The 16,835-nt window shown below is 44.4% G+C and overlaps 2 protein-coding genes across 5 annotated transcripts in view; both read left to right on the top strand.

Annotated features, from left to right (window-relative positions):
- The window catches only part of LOC146338574 (putative P2Y purinoceptor 10), a 65,866-nt gene extending 63,650 nt beyond the window's left edge, over positions 1-2,216 (top strand). For all 4 annotated transcript variants that reach the window (XM_084814059.1, XM_084814057.1, XM_084814056.1 and 1 more), the window contains one exon: positions 1,923-2,216. The gene's annotated coding sequence lies outside the window, so the exon portion shown is untranslated. The remainder of the gene's footprint in view (positions 1-1,922) is intronic.
- Positions 2,217-2,321: 105 nt separating this feature from the next.
- On the top strand, positions 2,322-7,960 carry GPR174 (G protein-coupled receptor 174). The gene has a single exon (XM_084814064.1). It carries the CDS (start codon positions 2,618-2,620, stop codon positions 3,617-3,619), a length of 1,002 nt encoding a protein of 333 aa, XP_084670190.1. The 5' UTR covers positions 2,322-2,617; the 3' UTR covers positions 3,620-7,960.
- The last annotated feature ends 8,875 nt before the right edge of the window (positions 7,961-16,835 follow it).

Genomic DNA, 16,835 nt, shown 5'->3' with positions numbered 1-16,835 from the left:
TAAGTGCCTTTCCTCATCTCTAGCAGTAAAAAGACAATATTAACAAATGGAATAGCTAACAATTTGCTGCCCTTTTAAATCTGCTGCCTGAGGCAGCTGCCTCACTCTGTCTCATGGTAGGGCCAGTCCTGGTGGCGAATAACATCATGTCAATTACACTTTGATCCATTTTCTCATGCTAAATTGATGTTATAGGGCAATCCAGATCTGAAATTTAGCAAGAAATTTGTTTGTGGCAGACATGGACAGATAAGGTGATTTTTATTTACTTCGGATCACCTGGTGGCTCTGACGATGAGTTCTTATTGTTCTTCTATCCTGCATGCCAAATACGATTTGCCAGCTATGGCTGAATGGCAATACTTGCAATTGCAGCGTTTGTTAATATCTAGGCTTGGCCCTGCTGCTTTTATAGCATCAGAGCCTCCATCGTTATTGGAAATACTTATTGAAGCTGGTCAGGCAAAGCAATCCACGATTCAAGTCTATAAATACTTGTTATTGGTGAATAAATATATACAGAGTTCTAAGGAGGAATGGAATAGGGAACTGGATTATCCCATTTTGTCTATTCAATAGATCACCGCTTTGGTGTCTATACCTGTCGCATCAATGGATCTTAGACTGCGTCTCATTCAGTAAAAACTTTTGTTTTGTGTCTATTGGATGCCACAACCTCTCTTTAATAAGGATTTGTTTAATTTGGCTAATTGCTAGGAGGGATGTATGGACTGTGGAAAATCCCCTCTGTGTTTTGGAGATTGTCAGGCGCCTTTTGTTCTGTCCCACAGACGGATGCGAATTTTTTTTTCATCATGCAGAAAAATACGCAAATAATTACGTAAATATTTATGTAAGTATTTACAAAATTTACCTCAGAACATAACATGTAGTGTATTGACCCCCATTCCATTCAACATTTCCTCAGCTGAAAGTTATGTATTTTTCTACGGATTTATATGCGTAAATTTCAGGAAAGTAAAAAAATCATCCGAACGTCCATGGGTTCTGCATGGCCTGAGGGGGGGGGGGGCGCTCTGCAGCAGATTCCACAGGTCAGATTCCTAGAAATCCGAGCTCATTGTAATTAGGAATGTATGAAAGTCACCGTTTCGCGGATCTGCTTCGCGGTGGGGGGGGAGGAGCTCCGCCCCTCCCCCCAGAGTCCTGCCCGGCTGGCTCCGCTCCATGGGGATTCCACGGAGCCGCCAGTCGGCTCCGCCCGCAGCCAAACATCCGGCCACTGGGCAGCAGGGACACAAATGGCGGTGGTTGTAGCCGCCGCCATTTGCATCCCTGTACTTAACCATGATAGGCTACGTAAATATTTACGTAGCCTATCACGGCAAAGTAAAAAAAAAACGCATACGCAAATGGTGGCTGCTACGGCGGCCGCCATTTGCGTTCGCTATTTTTCGCTGCTCTAGCCTACGTCAATATTTACATAGGCTAGAACGGCGAAAAATAGCTAATGCAAATGGCGGCCGCTGTAGCTGCCGCCATTTGCGTATGCTGCACCCGGCCACGGCCGGCCAGGAGACCAGCTGCCGCCACTGCCGCTGCTGCACCTGCCGCCGCTGCACCTGCCGCCGCTGCACCTGCCGCCACCACCACAGGATCCTCGCGGAGCAGAAACCGCTCCATGCAGATTCCAGAGGGTAGATTCCCGCCCCCACGGATTCCCCACCAGAACGGACGGTGGGGAATCCGTACATCCCTACTTTTCTCCTCTTTCTCTGATGCAACTAGGTGGGATGGTAGCTGGCAGAACTTCTTTCTAATGTCTGAACCTGCTCTAAGGTATCCTAGAATGATTTGTTCACATACAGAGTGCTTATAATCTCAGGATAACAACCTCTGCATTTTGAATGTATAAAAATAAACTTTAAAGCAACTCATGTTTGTGTTTTCTACCATTGTAGGTGTGCAACTATAATTTTCTACAGAGGATCATCTGTGAGGTGCCTTTTGAGAGTGGTACTCAGAATGGAATAAAAGATCTTATAGGGCCCTTCCAACCCTACTACTCTATGATTCTATGATCCTTCCATCATTGTAGCTGTAATGTATCAGAGAATATTGCTTCTATCTGCCTCTTTTTCATCCTGCACAACTTCGGTGTATCCAGGCCTGAAGCACCATCTTCCTCAAAACAAAATTCATTTGAGAAAGAACATGAACAATAAGAGGGCCCATGGTCTATAATCTGTGACAAAGTTTCTTCCAAAATCTAATGGATGCCATGGTAATATGTTTCTGGTTAAAAGGCAAGAAGATGATGAAGAAAGCTGAAGGAGGTCCCAAACATAAGCCTCTAAGATTTAGAGAAACACATCCTAACAAGCTCCCAAAAGAGGAGTTTTACTTTTTTTAAATTAATCCCAAGAAAGGCTTAAAAATATTGCAACAAGCAGAAACTTCCTAAGGTTGTTGGTTCCATACAAAGAAAACAAGAGGATGCCAAGAAAGCAGACAATAAATACGTCTTTAATAAATACATTTGCAGCTTTTCACATTGCCTTATACTCTTCCCATTTCCTTTCCATGGGGGTCCAAAGCAGCCGAATCTTTAGTTGATTAGCTTACACTTCCATTGGCATCAACATCTCCACACTTCATGAAAAGCACAATGGCAGCTGATGGCCCAGGCTGTGATGGAGAGAATGACTTTTCAAAACTCTTCTACGCAATCACGTACACAATCATCTTGGTTCCTGGACTGATAAGTAACATTTTAGCTCTCTGGGTGTTTTATGGGTACATGAAAGAAACTAAACGAGCAGTGATTTTTATGATAAACCTTGCAATTGCAGACTTGGCACAAGTTTTGTCTTTGCCTCTACGGATATTCTATTACCTTTCAGAAGATTGGTACTTTGGAAAAGGGGTCTGCATGTTTTGCTTCTACCTGAAATATGTCAACATGTATGCAAGCATCTACTTCTTGGTTTGCATCAGTGTGAGGCGATTCTTGTTTCTCATGTACCCCTTCAGGTTCAGCGACTGCAAACGCATCTATGACGTGTACATCTGCATTGCTGGGTGGATTGTAGTCTGCATTGGATGCTTGCCTTTCCCCCTTCTACGGCTTACTTCTAACGATACTCATGCCAGCAATAAATGCTTTGTGGACCTTCCAGTAAAGGCTGTTGATGGTACCGTCTCCATAGCAATGATGACCATTGGAGAACTGGCTGGATTTGTAACCCCTTTGTTGATAATCCTCTATTGCTCGTGGAAGACCATCTTATCGCTAAAAGAAAATAGTTCTGTTTCGCAAGACCTTGGAGAGAAACAGAAAGCTTTGAAGATGATCTTGACCTGCGCGGTGGTTTTTCTAATTTGCTTTGCCCCATACCACATCAGCTTCCCTTTGGATTACTTTGTGAAATCCAACAAGATAAAAGACTGTTTTGCCCGAAAGGTGATTTTAATATTCCACACAGTGGCCTTGTGCCTTGCCAGTTTAAACTCTTGTGTAGATCCCGTCATTTATTACTTTACCACAGATGAGTTCCGAAGGCGACTTTCAAGGCAAGATTTACAGGATGGTATTCAGCTCCACAATGCACGCTATGGAAATACAAATGACCAAAAGCACAGGGACGCCATTGAGTGAGTGGTAGAAAATCCAAATCACACTCTCTGAAATGATTCCATGGACTCAAAACATCCTCAGGTGTCCTTGTCAGGCCATGGAGCATTGGTAAGGATTTGACCAGTGGACCATGAGTGTGGATATTGCCTTTTGCTTGCACATCCATTGATACTACTGATTTTAAATGCCATTCAAAACTACATCAATAATTATATTTGACCGCAACCTGGGACATTAATGTCAGGCTAAATACACAGCATTGCTTATCCAAAAGTGGCATAGGGCCAGTGCATGCACTCAGTTTTTTTTCTTCACATGTTTATCCAAGCACACATAGAACTGAGGAATGTGACAGGTGCAGCTACAATTACTGCTTCTTGGAAAGCAATTCCCACAGTCATGGTGGCTAAAACCTGTGCTGTCACTGTTGTGGAGAACACCATCCAAAAGCAGTGGTTGCAGTATCCTTGGAGATCTGGTTTCATAGGAGACATTCCCCAATACAACAAAGTTAAGATCATAGCACTAATGTTCTTGCATCCATTCCAGTGAATGGAGGAGAAGGAATGATGTAGGGATATGGGCTACTACAACTGTCCTGTATAGGACATAGAGTCTTATGACTGGTAACATTAGTAAGGCTCTTGGAAGCATTTATTGAATCATAACTTGCTCATTCTCTATCTACATGATACTTTCACGGAGCTTTTAGTAGTATCTCTGTGCCATTGTTTACCTGCGACTCAACAGAGATTGTCCCATGACCAAAAGGAGTACCATGCAATTACCAGGACGTGTGCTACTGTGATATGGATGCACATTTAGATCTGCATTAAGGTACACATTCAACCTCACAGTAAAATGAGGATAGCCACTTTTAGGAAGCCAATCTGGTTATTGGTATTGTGTAGCCATGGTGCCCTTGTTTACATGTGTGAAATGTTACGCAAGCAGAAATGGATCTGCAGATCTGCTCTGCTGATTCACACAGAATTGCGTAGTCACCTGTGTGCAACAGGGTCTACACATGGAAGGTGAATTCCGTATCAACTCATTTCAACTTCTGATTCCTTTGTTGAGAATGTAAAGCCAATCAGAGGTTCAGATGAGTTCAGGATTAACTACCCCAGTGTATCAAACAAACAATCCCTTAGAAAAGATGTGCAAAACCTACTGGATTTTTTTTTTACCAAGAATGTCAGAAGAGCCCTGCTGAATTAGACCCATCCTGCCTTCTACAGTGGCTACCCAAATGTCTCTGGGAGCCCACAAGTATGGCTTGAAGGGAACAGCCCTCTCCTGCTGTGGATCTCCAGCAACTAGGGCAAACTGCCTCTGAACATGGAGTTTCCATTTAGCTACCATGGCTAATTGCTATCGGTAGACCTCTTCGCCAAGAATGGGCTGATTCTCCTTTTAAAGCCATCGATGCCGGGGGCCATCACCACATCCTGCAGCAGCAAATAGGCAGCACAAGTTGACTGCAGAGGCTTAGTGGAGCTAGGGCTCACAGGGACGCAGTGTCGGGACTTTTTTATTAGCAGGGGTGCTGATGTGATCTACCACCTGCCCCCTCCAAATTCCCTGTGCCCTCTGAGCTTAACTGCAACCCTCACAGTCGGTGAAGGAAAATGAATTTTCCAAGCAGCAGTATATGTTCAATGCCAAAGTATATGTTCAATGCCAAAGTATATGTTCAATGCAAAGTATTTTGGAGTGGCTTGGTCTTGAATGGGCCATTAAGAGCCATTCACTTGACAAAAGACCTGCTCCTGGTGGAGATGAAAACAGCTAGAACTGCTTTCTTGATATGGATCAGCACAGCTGCCTGAGGTTCTGGAGTCTCCATGGGGGAGTGGCTATGGGGACCATCGTGATGAGTGCCTGCAGTTCAACATTTACTACTATGCCACTGGTTGACTGCATCAGCAGATCGTTTCAAGAAATGTAAAAAGAACTTTTAAAGCAAAAGCATTGAGTAGGGATGTACAGATTTTGTAAAATCCATTCTGTCTTTTGCGGATTGTCAGGTGCCTTTCATTCCGTCGTCCACTCATTGACAGAATCAGATTTTTTCCAATTTGCTGAATTTGCAAAAATGCACAAATCCCCTGGAAAATATGCAACTCGACCCCGATTGCACATTTTCATGCTTTTGTCTATGGGGGAAATGCACATTTTTGGCCAGTAATTTTTTGTTATGTATTTTTCTACAAATAAATTTGTGTAAATTCTAGAAAGTTAAAACAAACAAACAACAAACAGTTCACAAGTCCACAGAATCTGTGCAACTCGGGAAAAGCCAGTGTGCTGTGAAACCATAGGTCGGATTCATTTCATAGAAATCCGAACTTATTTGATTCCATTACAGATTTCTCCAGCATCCCTAGCATTGAGTTATGTTTCCATGGAGGAATGCATATGATGACACTTTCAAATTGTACAAGCTTAACAACAACCTATGTAGAAGATGTGGATGAGATTGCTATGGTGATAAAATTACATCTAACTGAACAGTGTAAGGACACCATGAAGGATACACATGTTGACCCCCTCCTGGTTTATAAAAATAGGCACTCAGAATATTGTTAGTGAGACTGTGGTGTAGTAGGTAGCATGTTAGATTAGGACCTGGGGGAGAGCCAGGTTCTAGTCCTCACTCGGCCATGAAGCTCACTGGGTGACTTTGGGCCAGTCACAGGCCCTCAGCCTAACCCACCTCACAGGGTTGTTGTGAGGATAAAATGGAGAGAAGGAGGATCACGTATGCTGCCTTGGGCTCCTTGGAGGAAAAAGGAGGGATATAAATGTAATAAACAAACAAATAAAAGGTGCTTCTGAAGAATAATCACGCACAGCCTGGAAAAGGAAAGCGGGAGGAGTCGGCCTATGCAATTCCTGCTGTCCTCAAATGTCAGCACTGATCGGTGGTATGAAGTTCTACATTTTGCTTTCCTGGAGTTTTTAATTTTTTTATATATAGCAAAAATACTGTGAATTGTTAATTTAATATGTCTGAAGGAAATAATTTATAAAAAATACATTTATTTTTTGTGCCGTAATAAACCTGGTCTACATGGAACTGTGATTTATTTATTTTAATTTTTATTTTAATACTTTTATACTGCTTAATATATTAAAATCCCTAAGCTGTGATGCTGTAAAGTCTCTGTAAAATATGGCTTATGAATAGTAATAGAATATACAATCCGAAGGTGCTCTTCCATTCACAGGTTGAGTCCTAAAAATAATGTTTTTACACCATAAAGCTTCTTATGATGAATTTTTGTTCTAAAGCTGATTTGTCTACTTTGCTTTTTTGCCATGCAGTTTACCATCTGTATTTTGTATTATGCTTTATTGTTTCAATTCTTAGCTGCCTTGTTGCAGGGGTGGGTGGGGGTGGGATTTAAAGCAGGAAATAAATATGTAAATGAATACATTTATGTGAGCAGAAGTTTTCTGTGAGTAGAAAAGCATCTTTGGATTCAACCATATTTTTTTCTACATTAGGGCTGTTCCAAATTCACAAGGACCAGTTCACAACCATTTCACCCCCTTCGAAATGAGGTGTTTTGGTTTATAGACATCTTGGAAGGAGCAGGGGGTGAAATTCTTTTGCTGGGAAGCAAAAGACTGTCACAGCCATGTTGTGCCCAGGAAGTCATATTCTTGAGTTGTAAGGTGCATTTTGAGATATTCAAAATGGCAGCCATCATTTTTTTAAAAAAATGGCTGCCTCTTTTGCCACTCACTGGGAGAAACCATTATAGTAAATAACACTTGACTATCTACACCAGCTAAATATCTACAGAATAACACAGAGTTTTACGGAGTGGGCAGATCATTCTTCGAGACCTTCATTTTATTTTAGAGGTGCACTGTTAAATATCCCTCCAAGGAAAGGACAGTGACTGATGCATGCTTATAGAGTCACCATATGCCATCCCATACAATCCAAGTTTTAAATCTGAAACACTAGGGGAAAAATCTTCTTTTTTTACAGTTAGACTTTTTAATTTCCTGCTCCTCATTATTGTCCTTCAAAAATCCCAAAGATGCTTTATTTGAAAGCAGATCCAAAGGTTTAAAAGGTGTCTGATGCCATCTTTGTCATGGGAGAGGGGAATCAGAGATTAAGGGCACCATCCTATGCATGTCTCAATTGTTGTTGTTGTTGTTCAGTCGTTCAGTCGTGTCCGACTCTTCGTGACCCCATGGACCATAGCATGCCAGGCCTTCCTGTCCTGCGCTCTCTCCCGGAGCGTGCTCAAGTTCATATTCATTGCATCCGTGATGCTATCTAGCCATCTCATCCTCTGCCGTCCCCTTCTCCTTTTGCCTTCAGTCTTTCCCAGCATCAGGGTCTTTTCCAGGGAGTTTTCTCTTCGCATTAGGTGGCCAAAATATTGGAGCTTCAGCTTCATTATCTGTCCTTCCAATGAGCAGTCAGGGTTGATTTCCTTTAGGATGGACTGATTTGACCTCCTTGCAGTCCAGGGGACTCGTAAGAGTCTTCTCCAGCACCACAGTTCGAAAGCATCAATTCTTCGGCGCTCAGCCTTCCTTATAGTCCAGCTCTCACAGCCATACATTACTACTGGGAAAACCATAGCTTTGATTAGACGGACCTTTGTCGGCAAGGTGATGTCTCTGCTTCTTACTATGCTGTCTAGGTTGGCCATAGCTTTCCTCCCAAGGAGCAAGCGTCTTTTAATTTCATGGCTACAGTCACCGTCTGCGGTGATCTTGGAGCCCAAGAAAGTAAAATCTGTCACTGCTTCCATTTCTTCCCCTTCTATATGCCAGGAAGTGATAGGGCCAGATGACATGATCTTTGTTTTTTTAATGTTGTGTTTCAAACCAGCTTTTGCACTCTCCTCTTTCACCCTCAACAAGAGGCTCTTGAGATCCTCTGCGCTTTCTGCCATTAGGGTGGTATCGTCTGCATATCGGAGGTTGTTGATAATTCTCCCAGCAATCTTAATTCCGACCTCTGATTCATCCAACCCGGCATTTCTCATGATGTACTCTGCATATAAGTTAAATAAGCAGGGTGACAATATGCAGCCTTGTCGTACTCCTTTCCCAATTTTGAACCACTCGGTTGTTCCATGTCTGGTTCTTACTGTTGCTTCTTGACCCTCGTACAGGTTTCTCAGGAGATAGGTAAGGTGGTCTGGTACTCCCATCACTTTAAGAATTTGCCACAGTTTGTTGTGATCCACACAATCAAAGGCTTGAGCGTAGTCAATGAAGCAGAAATAGACGTTTTTCTGGAATTCTCTTGCTTTCTCCATGATGCAGCGAATGTTGGCGATTTGATCTCTAGTTGCTCTGCCTCTTTGAAACCCAGCTTGTACTTCCGGTAGTTCTCGGTTCGCATACTGCTGAAGCCTAGCTTGTAGGATTTTGAGCATCACCTTGCTGGCATGTGAAATGAGCGCAATGGTGCGGTAGTTTGAACACTCTTTGGCGTTGCCCTTCTTTGGAATTGGAATGTAAACTGACCTTTTCCAGTCTTGTGGCCACTGTTGAGTGTTCCAGATTTGTTGGCATATTGAATGCAGCACTTTAACAGCATCATCTTTTAGGATTTTAAATAGCTCGGCTGGAATACTGTCATCTCCGCTAGCTTTGTTGTTACTAATGCTTCCTAAGGCCCACTTGACTTCACTCTCGAGGATGTCCGGCTCAAGTTCAGTGACCGCACTATCATGGCTATCAGGGACATTCAGATCTTTCCTGTATAGTTCTTCTGTGTATTCTTGCCACCTCTTCTTAATCTCATCTGCTTCTGTGAGGTCCCTGCCTTCTTTGTCCTTTATCATGCCCATCTTTGCACAAAACGTTCCCTTGAGAACTCCAATTTTCTTGAAGAGATCTCTAGTCTTTCCCATTCTGTTGTTTTCCTCGATTTCTTTGCATTGTTCATTTAAGAAGGCCTTCTTGTCTCTCCTTGCTATTCTCTGGAACTCTGCATTCAGTTGGGTATATCTTCCCCTTTCTCCTTTGCTTTTCGCTTCCCTTCTTTCGTGAGCTACTTGTAAAGCCTCATCAGACAGCCACTTGGCTTTCTTGCATTTCTTTTTCTTTGGGACGGATTTTGTTGCTGCCTCCTGAACAATGTTACGGACCTCCGTCCATAGTTCCTCAGGCACTCTGTCTATCAGGTCTAATCCCTGCAATCTATTCCTCACCTCCACTGTATATTCATCAGGGATATGATTTAGGTCATACCTGAAAGGTTTAGTGGTTTTCCCAATGTTCTTCAATTTAAGCCGAAATTTTGCAAGAAGCAGCTCATGATCTGAGCCACAGTCAGCTCCAGGTCTTGTTTTTACTGACTGTATGGAGCTTCTCCATCTTTGGCTGCAAAGGACATAATCAATCTGATTTCGATATTGACCATCTGGTGATGTCCATGTGTAGAGTCGCCTCTTGTGCTGTTGGAAAAGAGTGTTTGCTATGATCAGCATGTTCTCTTGGCAAAACTCTATTAGCTTTTGTCCTGCTTCATTTTGTACACCAAGGCCATGCCTGCCTGTTATCCCGGTGATTTCTTGACTTCCTACTTTAGCATTCCAATCCCCTATGATGAAGAGGACATCTTTTTTTGGTGTTAGTTCTAGAAGGTGTTGTAGGTCTTCATAGAACCGATCAACCTCAGCTTCTTCGGCATCAGTGGTTGGGGCATAGACTTGAATTACTGTGATGTTGAATGGTTTGCCTTGCATTCGTACTGAGATCATTCTATCATTTTTAAGATTGTACCCTAGTACTGCTTTTCCCACCCTTTTGTTGACTATGAGTGCTACTCCATTTCTTCTAAGGGATTCTTGCCCACAATAGTAGATATGATGGTCACCTGAATTAAATTCGCCCATGTCTGTCCATTTTAGTTCGCTGATTCCCAAGATGTCGATGTTCAATCTTGCCATCTCATGTTTGACCACCTCCAGCTTACCTTGATTCATTGATCTGACATTCCAGGTTCCTAAACAATATTGTTCTTTACAGCATCGGATTTTCTTTTCACCGCCAGACACATCCACAGCTGAGTGTCCTTTCGGGTTTGGCCCAGCCACTTCACTCTTTCTGGCGCTACTTGGAAATACCCTCCGCTGTTCCCCAGTAGCATATTGGACACCTTCTGACCTGAGGGGCTCATCTTCCGGCGTCATATCTTTTAGCCTTGTGATACGTTCCATGGGGTTTTCTTGGCAAGAATACTGGAGTGGGTTGCCATTTCCTTCTCCAGTGGACCACATTTTGTCAGAACTCTCTGCCATGACCTGTCCGTCTTGGGTGGCCCTGCAGGGCATAGCTTATGGCTTCACTGAGTTACGCAAGCCCCTTCGCCACAACAAGGCAGTGATCCATGAAGGGGATGTCTCAATTACTAAGCCAAATTAAGTTTGATGGGATGGACCCCCAAGTAAACATGCTGATGAACTGGCAAAATGATTCAGCAGAACAAAGTGTGTGCATATGTGTGCGTGGGGATTTCTCAAAGCCATTTCTCCTTGAGTGAATGAGTCAATTTCACAAATGTTGGGTCAAATCATTATTTCTCTGCAGCCCTAATCTATATTATCAATACCTAGATCAGCAGTGGGCAACCTCTGGGGGCCAATCACTACCTATAGTGCCAGAGGCAGTATGCCTATGTACACCAGTTTCTGGGGAACATGGGCAGAAGGGTGTCGTTGCACTCATGTCCTGCTTGTGGTTTTCCATTGATACCTGGCTGGCCACTGCATGAACAGAATGCTGGACTAGATGGACCCTTGGTCTGATCCAACATGGCTGTTCTGATGTTCTTAACTGCCCACCCCCAGAACCCGCCAGGAGCCAGTGGAGGCTGGTGGCTCTAATTTCGGTAGAGCTGGGTTTTAGTCGGAATCAGCCAGAACTCTAAAGGCACCATCCAAGGTGCTGAGCACTATCCCCAAAATAGGATTGCTCCTTTAGAGTTCTGTCTGGTTCTGACTAAAACCTGGACTGGATTCAGGCACCGCCAACATTGGAGCCACCAGCTTCCACTGCCAGGAGCTAAACCCTGCCACACCACCAAGTTTGCCATAGAAATTCAGTGATGGAGTGAAAAAAAATCCATTTTCCTGGGCTGTGAATCCATTCCATTTCCCAGTGGGGAAAAATGACGCTGCATTTTAGCTGCAGTGGCTTTACCTGGCCTACATCTTCCCCGCTGGTGGAAGGTGCAGGATGGGTGAAGCCAGTTTGGAGAAGCTCCAGCCCACACTTTGGCTGGGGACCAACGATGTCATTGGTCCCCAGCTATGCTGTGGACATGCCCACATAATAAGTTCCTTCTCCTCCCATGTAAACCTACCTGCTCTTTGGAGATCTGTTGGAAGATCTCCCTCCTCCATGTTCCATCAGTGGTGGAGTTGCAACTTGTCAGGACGTGGGAGAGGGCCTTTGTGGTGGCCGCACCTAAGCTATGGCACTCCTTACCTAGGCACCCTCTCTCCTGCTGTTCTTTTGTTTCACTATGGCATTTTTGTTTCGGCAGGCGTTTGGCCTACCAGACCAAGGCCAACCTTATCATGAGGTAGAGTGAGGCAGCTGCTTCAGGCAGCAGATGCTGGGTGGTGTGGAGGGGACAATGGTGGCAGTCCTTGGCCATTCCCCTCTGTGGCAAGACAGAGTCACGTGTTCCTGGCAGCCTACCCCATGCCCCTAAGCTAGCCTGCTGCCCTTAGTTGTGACGGAGGATGCTGTCTCATCACCAGTCTTGAAATAAGATTTCCCTGTCAGTGCAGTCAGCTTCTGTAAGCGGTGGAAGGGAAGGGGGCGCCATCTTGCCTTTCGGCTCAGACAGCAACATAGCTTGGGTTAGGAACATAGGAAGCTGCCTCATGCTAAGTCAGACCATAGGCCCATCTAGCCCAGTACTGCCGACACTGACTGGCAGCGGCTCTCCAGGGTTTCAGGCAGGATTTGTTCCCCGCCCTACCTGGAGAAGCTGGATATTGAAGCTGGGACCTTCTGCATGGAAAGCATGTGCTCTGTCACACTGAGCTATGGCCTCTCCCTCTGGCCCTGCACCAGACAGAATCGTTTTACTGAGCTGATTTCCTGAATTAAGACAGTTTCACCTCCAGTGACCCGTCTCTCTGGTTTTGTCGCAGATTTTTATGATAGGTTTCCTTGATTGCTTTAATACGATGTAAGCTGCCCTGAGCATTGTTTCTGGGTTTGGTTGTGTTCCAATGGAACATTTTAAAAAACTCAATAAAATGAAAGCATACAGCCCATATGCTACCCAATCACTCACTAAGAACTGTAGCAGGGGTGGGGGAATACAGGCCCGGGGTCCAAATCCAGCTCTCTGGGAGTTCCGAAATGGTCCCTCCCCCTTTCCCTCAACCACTGCTCATTCTGTGGTTTCCCATTTGTGCCAGTTTTTCATCATTCTAAAGGTTGAATAGCCTCCCGCAAGGCTTAGTTACTTACACTAAGAGCTTTAAGCTAAAGTAATGCAGGGATTGGGGGGGGGTGTTTGGATTTTTGGCCCCACCCCCTTTGCCTTTGGCCCCACACCCACTGGAATGTGGCCCCTGAGAGCATCTCCAAAATTGAATTCACCCCAGGACTGAAAAAGGTTCTCCACACCTCGGGCTGAAAGAGGTTCTCCACCTCTCAACTGTAGGATCATGGCCCCCGTAGGTTTTGCTGCCTGAGCCGAAAGACAAGATGGTAACCCTCCCCCATGCAAATTGGGACTGGGGCTTGAACATTCAGCTCTGACAATGCAACTGAGAGTGGCTGCCTCACTTAGGGGATATAGAGTAGGTCAAGTGACAAATGCTCTATCCTCCAACCTAAGAACATACGAAGAGCCATGCTGGATCAGACCAAGGGTCCATCTAGGGCTAGGCCAACACTCTGTTCACACAGTGGCCAACCAGCTGCCCATGGGAAACCCACAAGCAGGACATGAGTGCAACAGCACCCTCCCACCCATATTCCCCAGCAGCTGGTGTACATAGGCTCACTGCCTCTGGTACTGGAGGGACCACATAGCCATCAGGACTAATAGCCATTTATAGCCTTTTTCTCCAGCAATTTGTCCAACCCCCTTTTAAAGCCATCCAAATTGGTGGCTATCACTACATCCTGTGGTAGTGAATTCCACAGTTCAGCTATGCGCTGTGTGAAAAAGTATTTCCTTTTATCTATCCTGAATCTCCCACCAATCAGCTTCATAGGATGACACCAGGTTTTAGTATTTTGAGAGGAAGAAAAATGTCTCCCTATCCACATTCTCCACATCATGCATCATTTTGTAGACCTCTATCATGTCTCACCCTTCTTTTTTCCAATCTAAACAATCCCACCTTTTGTAACTTTCTCTCATAGGGGAGATGCTCCAGCCCCTTGATAATTTCAGTTGCCCTTTTCTGTACTTTTCCCACTAACTGCTGTTCCCCGCCCCCCTCCAGGATCTGCTGCCCGAAACAAATGTCTCACACTGCCTAATGGTAGGGCTGGCTCCCCTAAGCAGCAACACAGCTGAATAACTGTCGATACACTTCACAACCTTGCTTCAGGCTTTGGTAAGCTCTGCAGTGATTCTCTGCCTCCACATTATGGTAACATTTCTGTCTGGAACAAAAAAAACCTGTCCCGGCCCGCCACGATGGTGCGACAGATAGCTCTCGCTTCGTTCTGCCAACACATCACTCTCTTCTACCACCCCCGTAACAGGTGAGTGGAAACCGCAGAGGCTGCTAACCCTGAACAGGAAGGCTGCAATAGCAAGCAGAGATCAAACATGCCCACCGTGCTGAAGCTGAAGGAAAGAAACAAGGCAAGACGGGACATGCTGCGATGGCTCAGACAAGTGATATATGCCTATGCCACAAAGGAAAGCCGGCCAACCCGGCAAGGCAGCAGCCAGTCTGTCCTTGGTGGCTCACTTTCAAGATTCTTATGTGGCCATCATTTACATTTAGAGAGGGGGAAAGGCACCTTGGCCCCTTCATATGAGGGAGAAACATGCTGGCAGAGCAACTTTAGTGAAGATCTCTGTGCTACCAGTTGAACGGAGCCTCCCAAACAGAAAGATTAAGGAGGCAATGTTGATTGATAAGTTGAATCCTGATGTCAATGTAAAGGATGAGTTGAAACAAGCCATGATGTTTATTAATGCAGCTTGACTGGCTGTTGAATGCCAGTGCTGCTTATTAATCCATGTTCCTTCGTTGAGGTTTGGCCTGTTCCTGATTGGTTCTGGCTCAGCTTATAAGTGATATCGTAGCATACTGACTGAAACTGGTGTCTTATGCCAAAACATTTCACATTACACCACATACACGCACACTATTTTAAATCTATAAATTTTAAACTCTTAAATCTATAAATTTATAAACTGAATGGTCAATTGTTTTGATTTGGAGTGCTGCACCATGCACATCACATTGCCTGCACATCGGTTGAAAGGTGTTTTTTTTTAAAGAAGCCTTCAGCACAACCCAGTCTCTAGCATGGTGCCTGTAAGCACCAATGTACCCACAGACCCTTCTCGTGGTTCTCACCAGGCTCCCTGCCCCTTAATCTTAATTTTATTTATTAAAGCTTTAAAATAATAATAGTAATAAAAAATTAACTCAGAGCAAAGGTCTGCCTTCCAGTGCCATCCTTGTCTGAGTCCATAAGAGTGGTTGTGTGTTTTGGGGCTCAGACCTCTGCCTTGCCGCTTAGGTTCTTGGACAAGTTATTTTCCTTTTAGCCTCACTAATGTGCTTGCTCAGAAATGACTGTTTTGTGACCAACCATGCCCATCATGGCAGCCATTTTATGCATTGGCAAGCCCACCCCCATGGCAGCCCCCTAGTTCTTCCTGGCCTAAATCCAGATGGGAAGAATGGCAGATCAGTAATGATGTTGTACAATGTCACAAATTGATAAAAATCAATGAACAGGCAGGGGCCAACTCACAGGCAGATTCCTCTAGCAATACAGTAAGGTTCCAATATTTCATAAAACAATACAGGAGCAGAATGGCATGGGACATCTTTACTGCTTCTGGGCACTGCATTCTCCCCATCTGGATTTGGGCAAGAAAGATCAAGGGAAAATGTGGGTGCATGGAGGGTAAGCTGTAAGTAGGGATGTGCGAACCCACCCCAGTCTGGGTTCTCCAGGCACCCGCCCAGCCCCTGCTCGCCAATCCCCAGACTGCGCTCGAGCTCCTCTTGCGCTTAGCAAGCAGCCCGCACTGACCCCAGCAGCAGCATCAAGCTCCACAGTTGCCATTTTTTGGAAAATAAAATGGCAATTGCAAAAATGCACATTTGCGTGTGCAAATGCACATATCTGCACATATATACAAAAATGCACATTTTTGCAAATGCACATACTTTCACAGGAATGTGCATTTCGTGCATGTGCAAACATGCATATTTGAAAAAACGTGCATTTTCATGCATATGCAGATATGCACATTCGCAAAATGCACATTTTCACACATACGCAAATATGTGCATTTTTGTGATCGCCGTTTTATTTTTCAAAAAAATGGCGACGATGGACCTTGATAAGGCTGCCAGGGTGAGTGTAGGTCGCTCGCCGAGCATGGGCAGGAGGCAAGCGGGAGCACAGGTGTGGCCGGGCGGGGGGCGGTTTGCCGGATTCCTGGATGGAATCGGGCACTCACGCCATCCTTAGTTGTAAGCAAGCACAATCTGTGACATCACACAAAACCATAACTGATCACAGGACACAAGACAGAAAGAATTTGAGATTTTAAAAAAATGCAAATGTGAGAGAAAACAAAACGGATTAATTCATCCATCCATACCACACACAATGCTGAGCTATAAAAATTTCTGAAATGCTACTCCACCCAAGTGCAGATCCTGTAAATGAGGTCTGCACAGAAACGATGCAGAAGAGATGGCTCTTTGATACTGATTTGATTTCAACTTTTGATATGGAGAAATAGTAGAGATTTGACAATACCGAAGAACCGATACCTGCCAAAATCAAAGACATTGCCAAGATATCTTAAAGCATGCACTTCTTGAAATAAAACTTCATTCAAAGTTCCATTTGGAAAGATAGCATTTGAAATTCTGAAAGGGAATTCTTTAAAAATTGTCCAATGTTGTGTATCCACAAGGGTGTTTCAACGTCATTGCTGGGAATGTGAAAAATCAAGACCCCTCGTGATGACTTTGAGCCTCCCACCTGCAAATAGTAATAG

The sequence above is a fragment of the Heloderma suspectum genome, chromosome 9 (genome assembly GCF_057233095.1).
Source record: "Heloderma suspectum isolate Gila_16-S chromosome 9, 16-S_ref, whole genome shotgun sequence".
Classification (NCBI taxonomy): domain Eukaryota; kingdom Metazoa; phylum Chordata; class Lepidosauria; order Squamata; family Helodermatidae; genus Heloderma; species Heloderma suspectum.
This window is presented reverse-complemented; position numbering and strand designations above follow the sequence as displayed.

Coding starts and splice junctions, on each gene's coding strand:
- GPR174 (XM_084814064.1), top strand. CDS start 2,618: ATGAAAAGCACAATGGCAGCTGATGGCCCAGGCTGTGATGGAGAGAAT.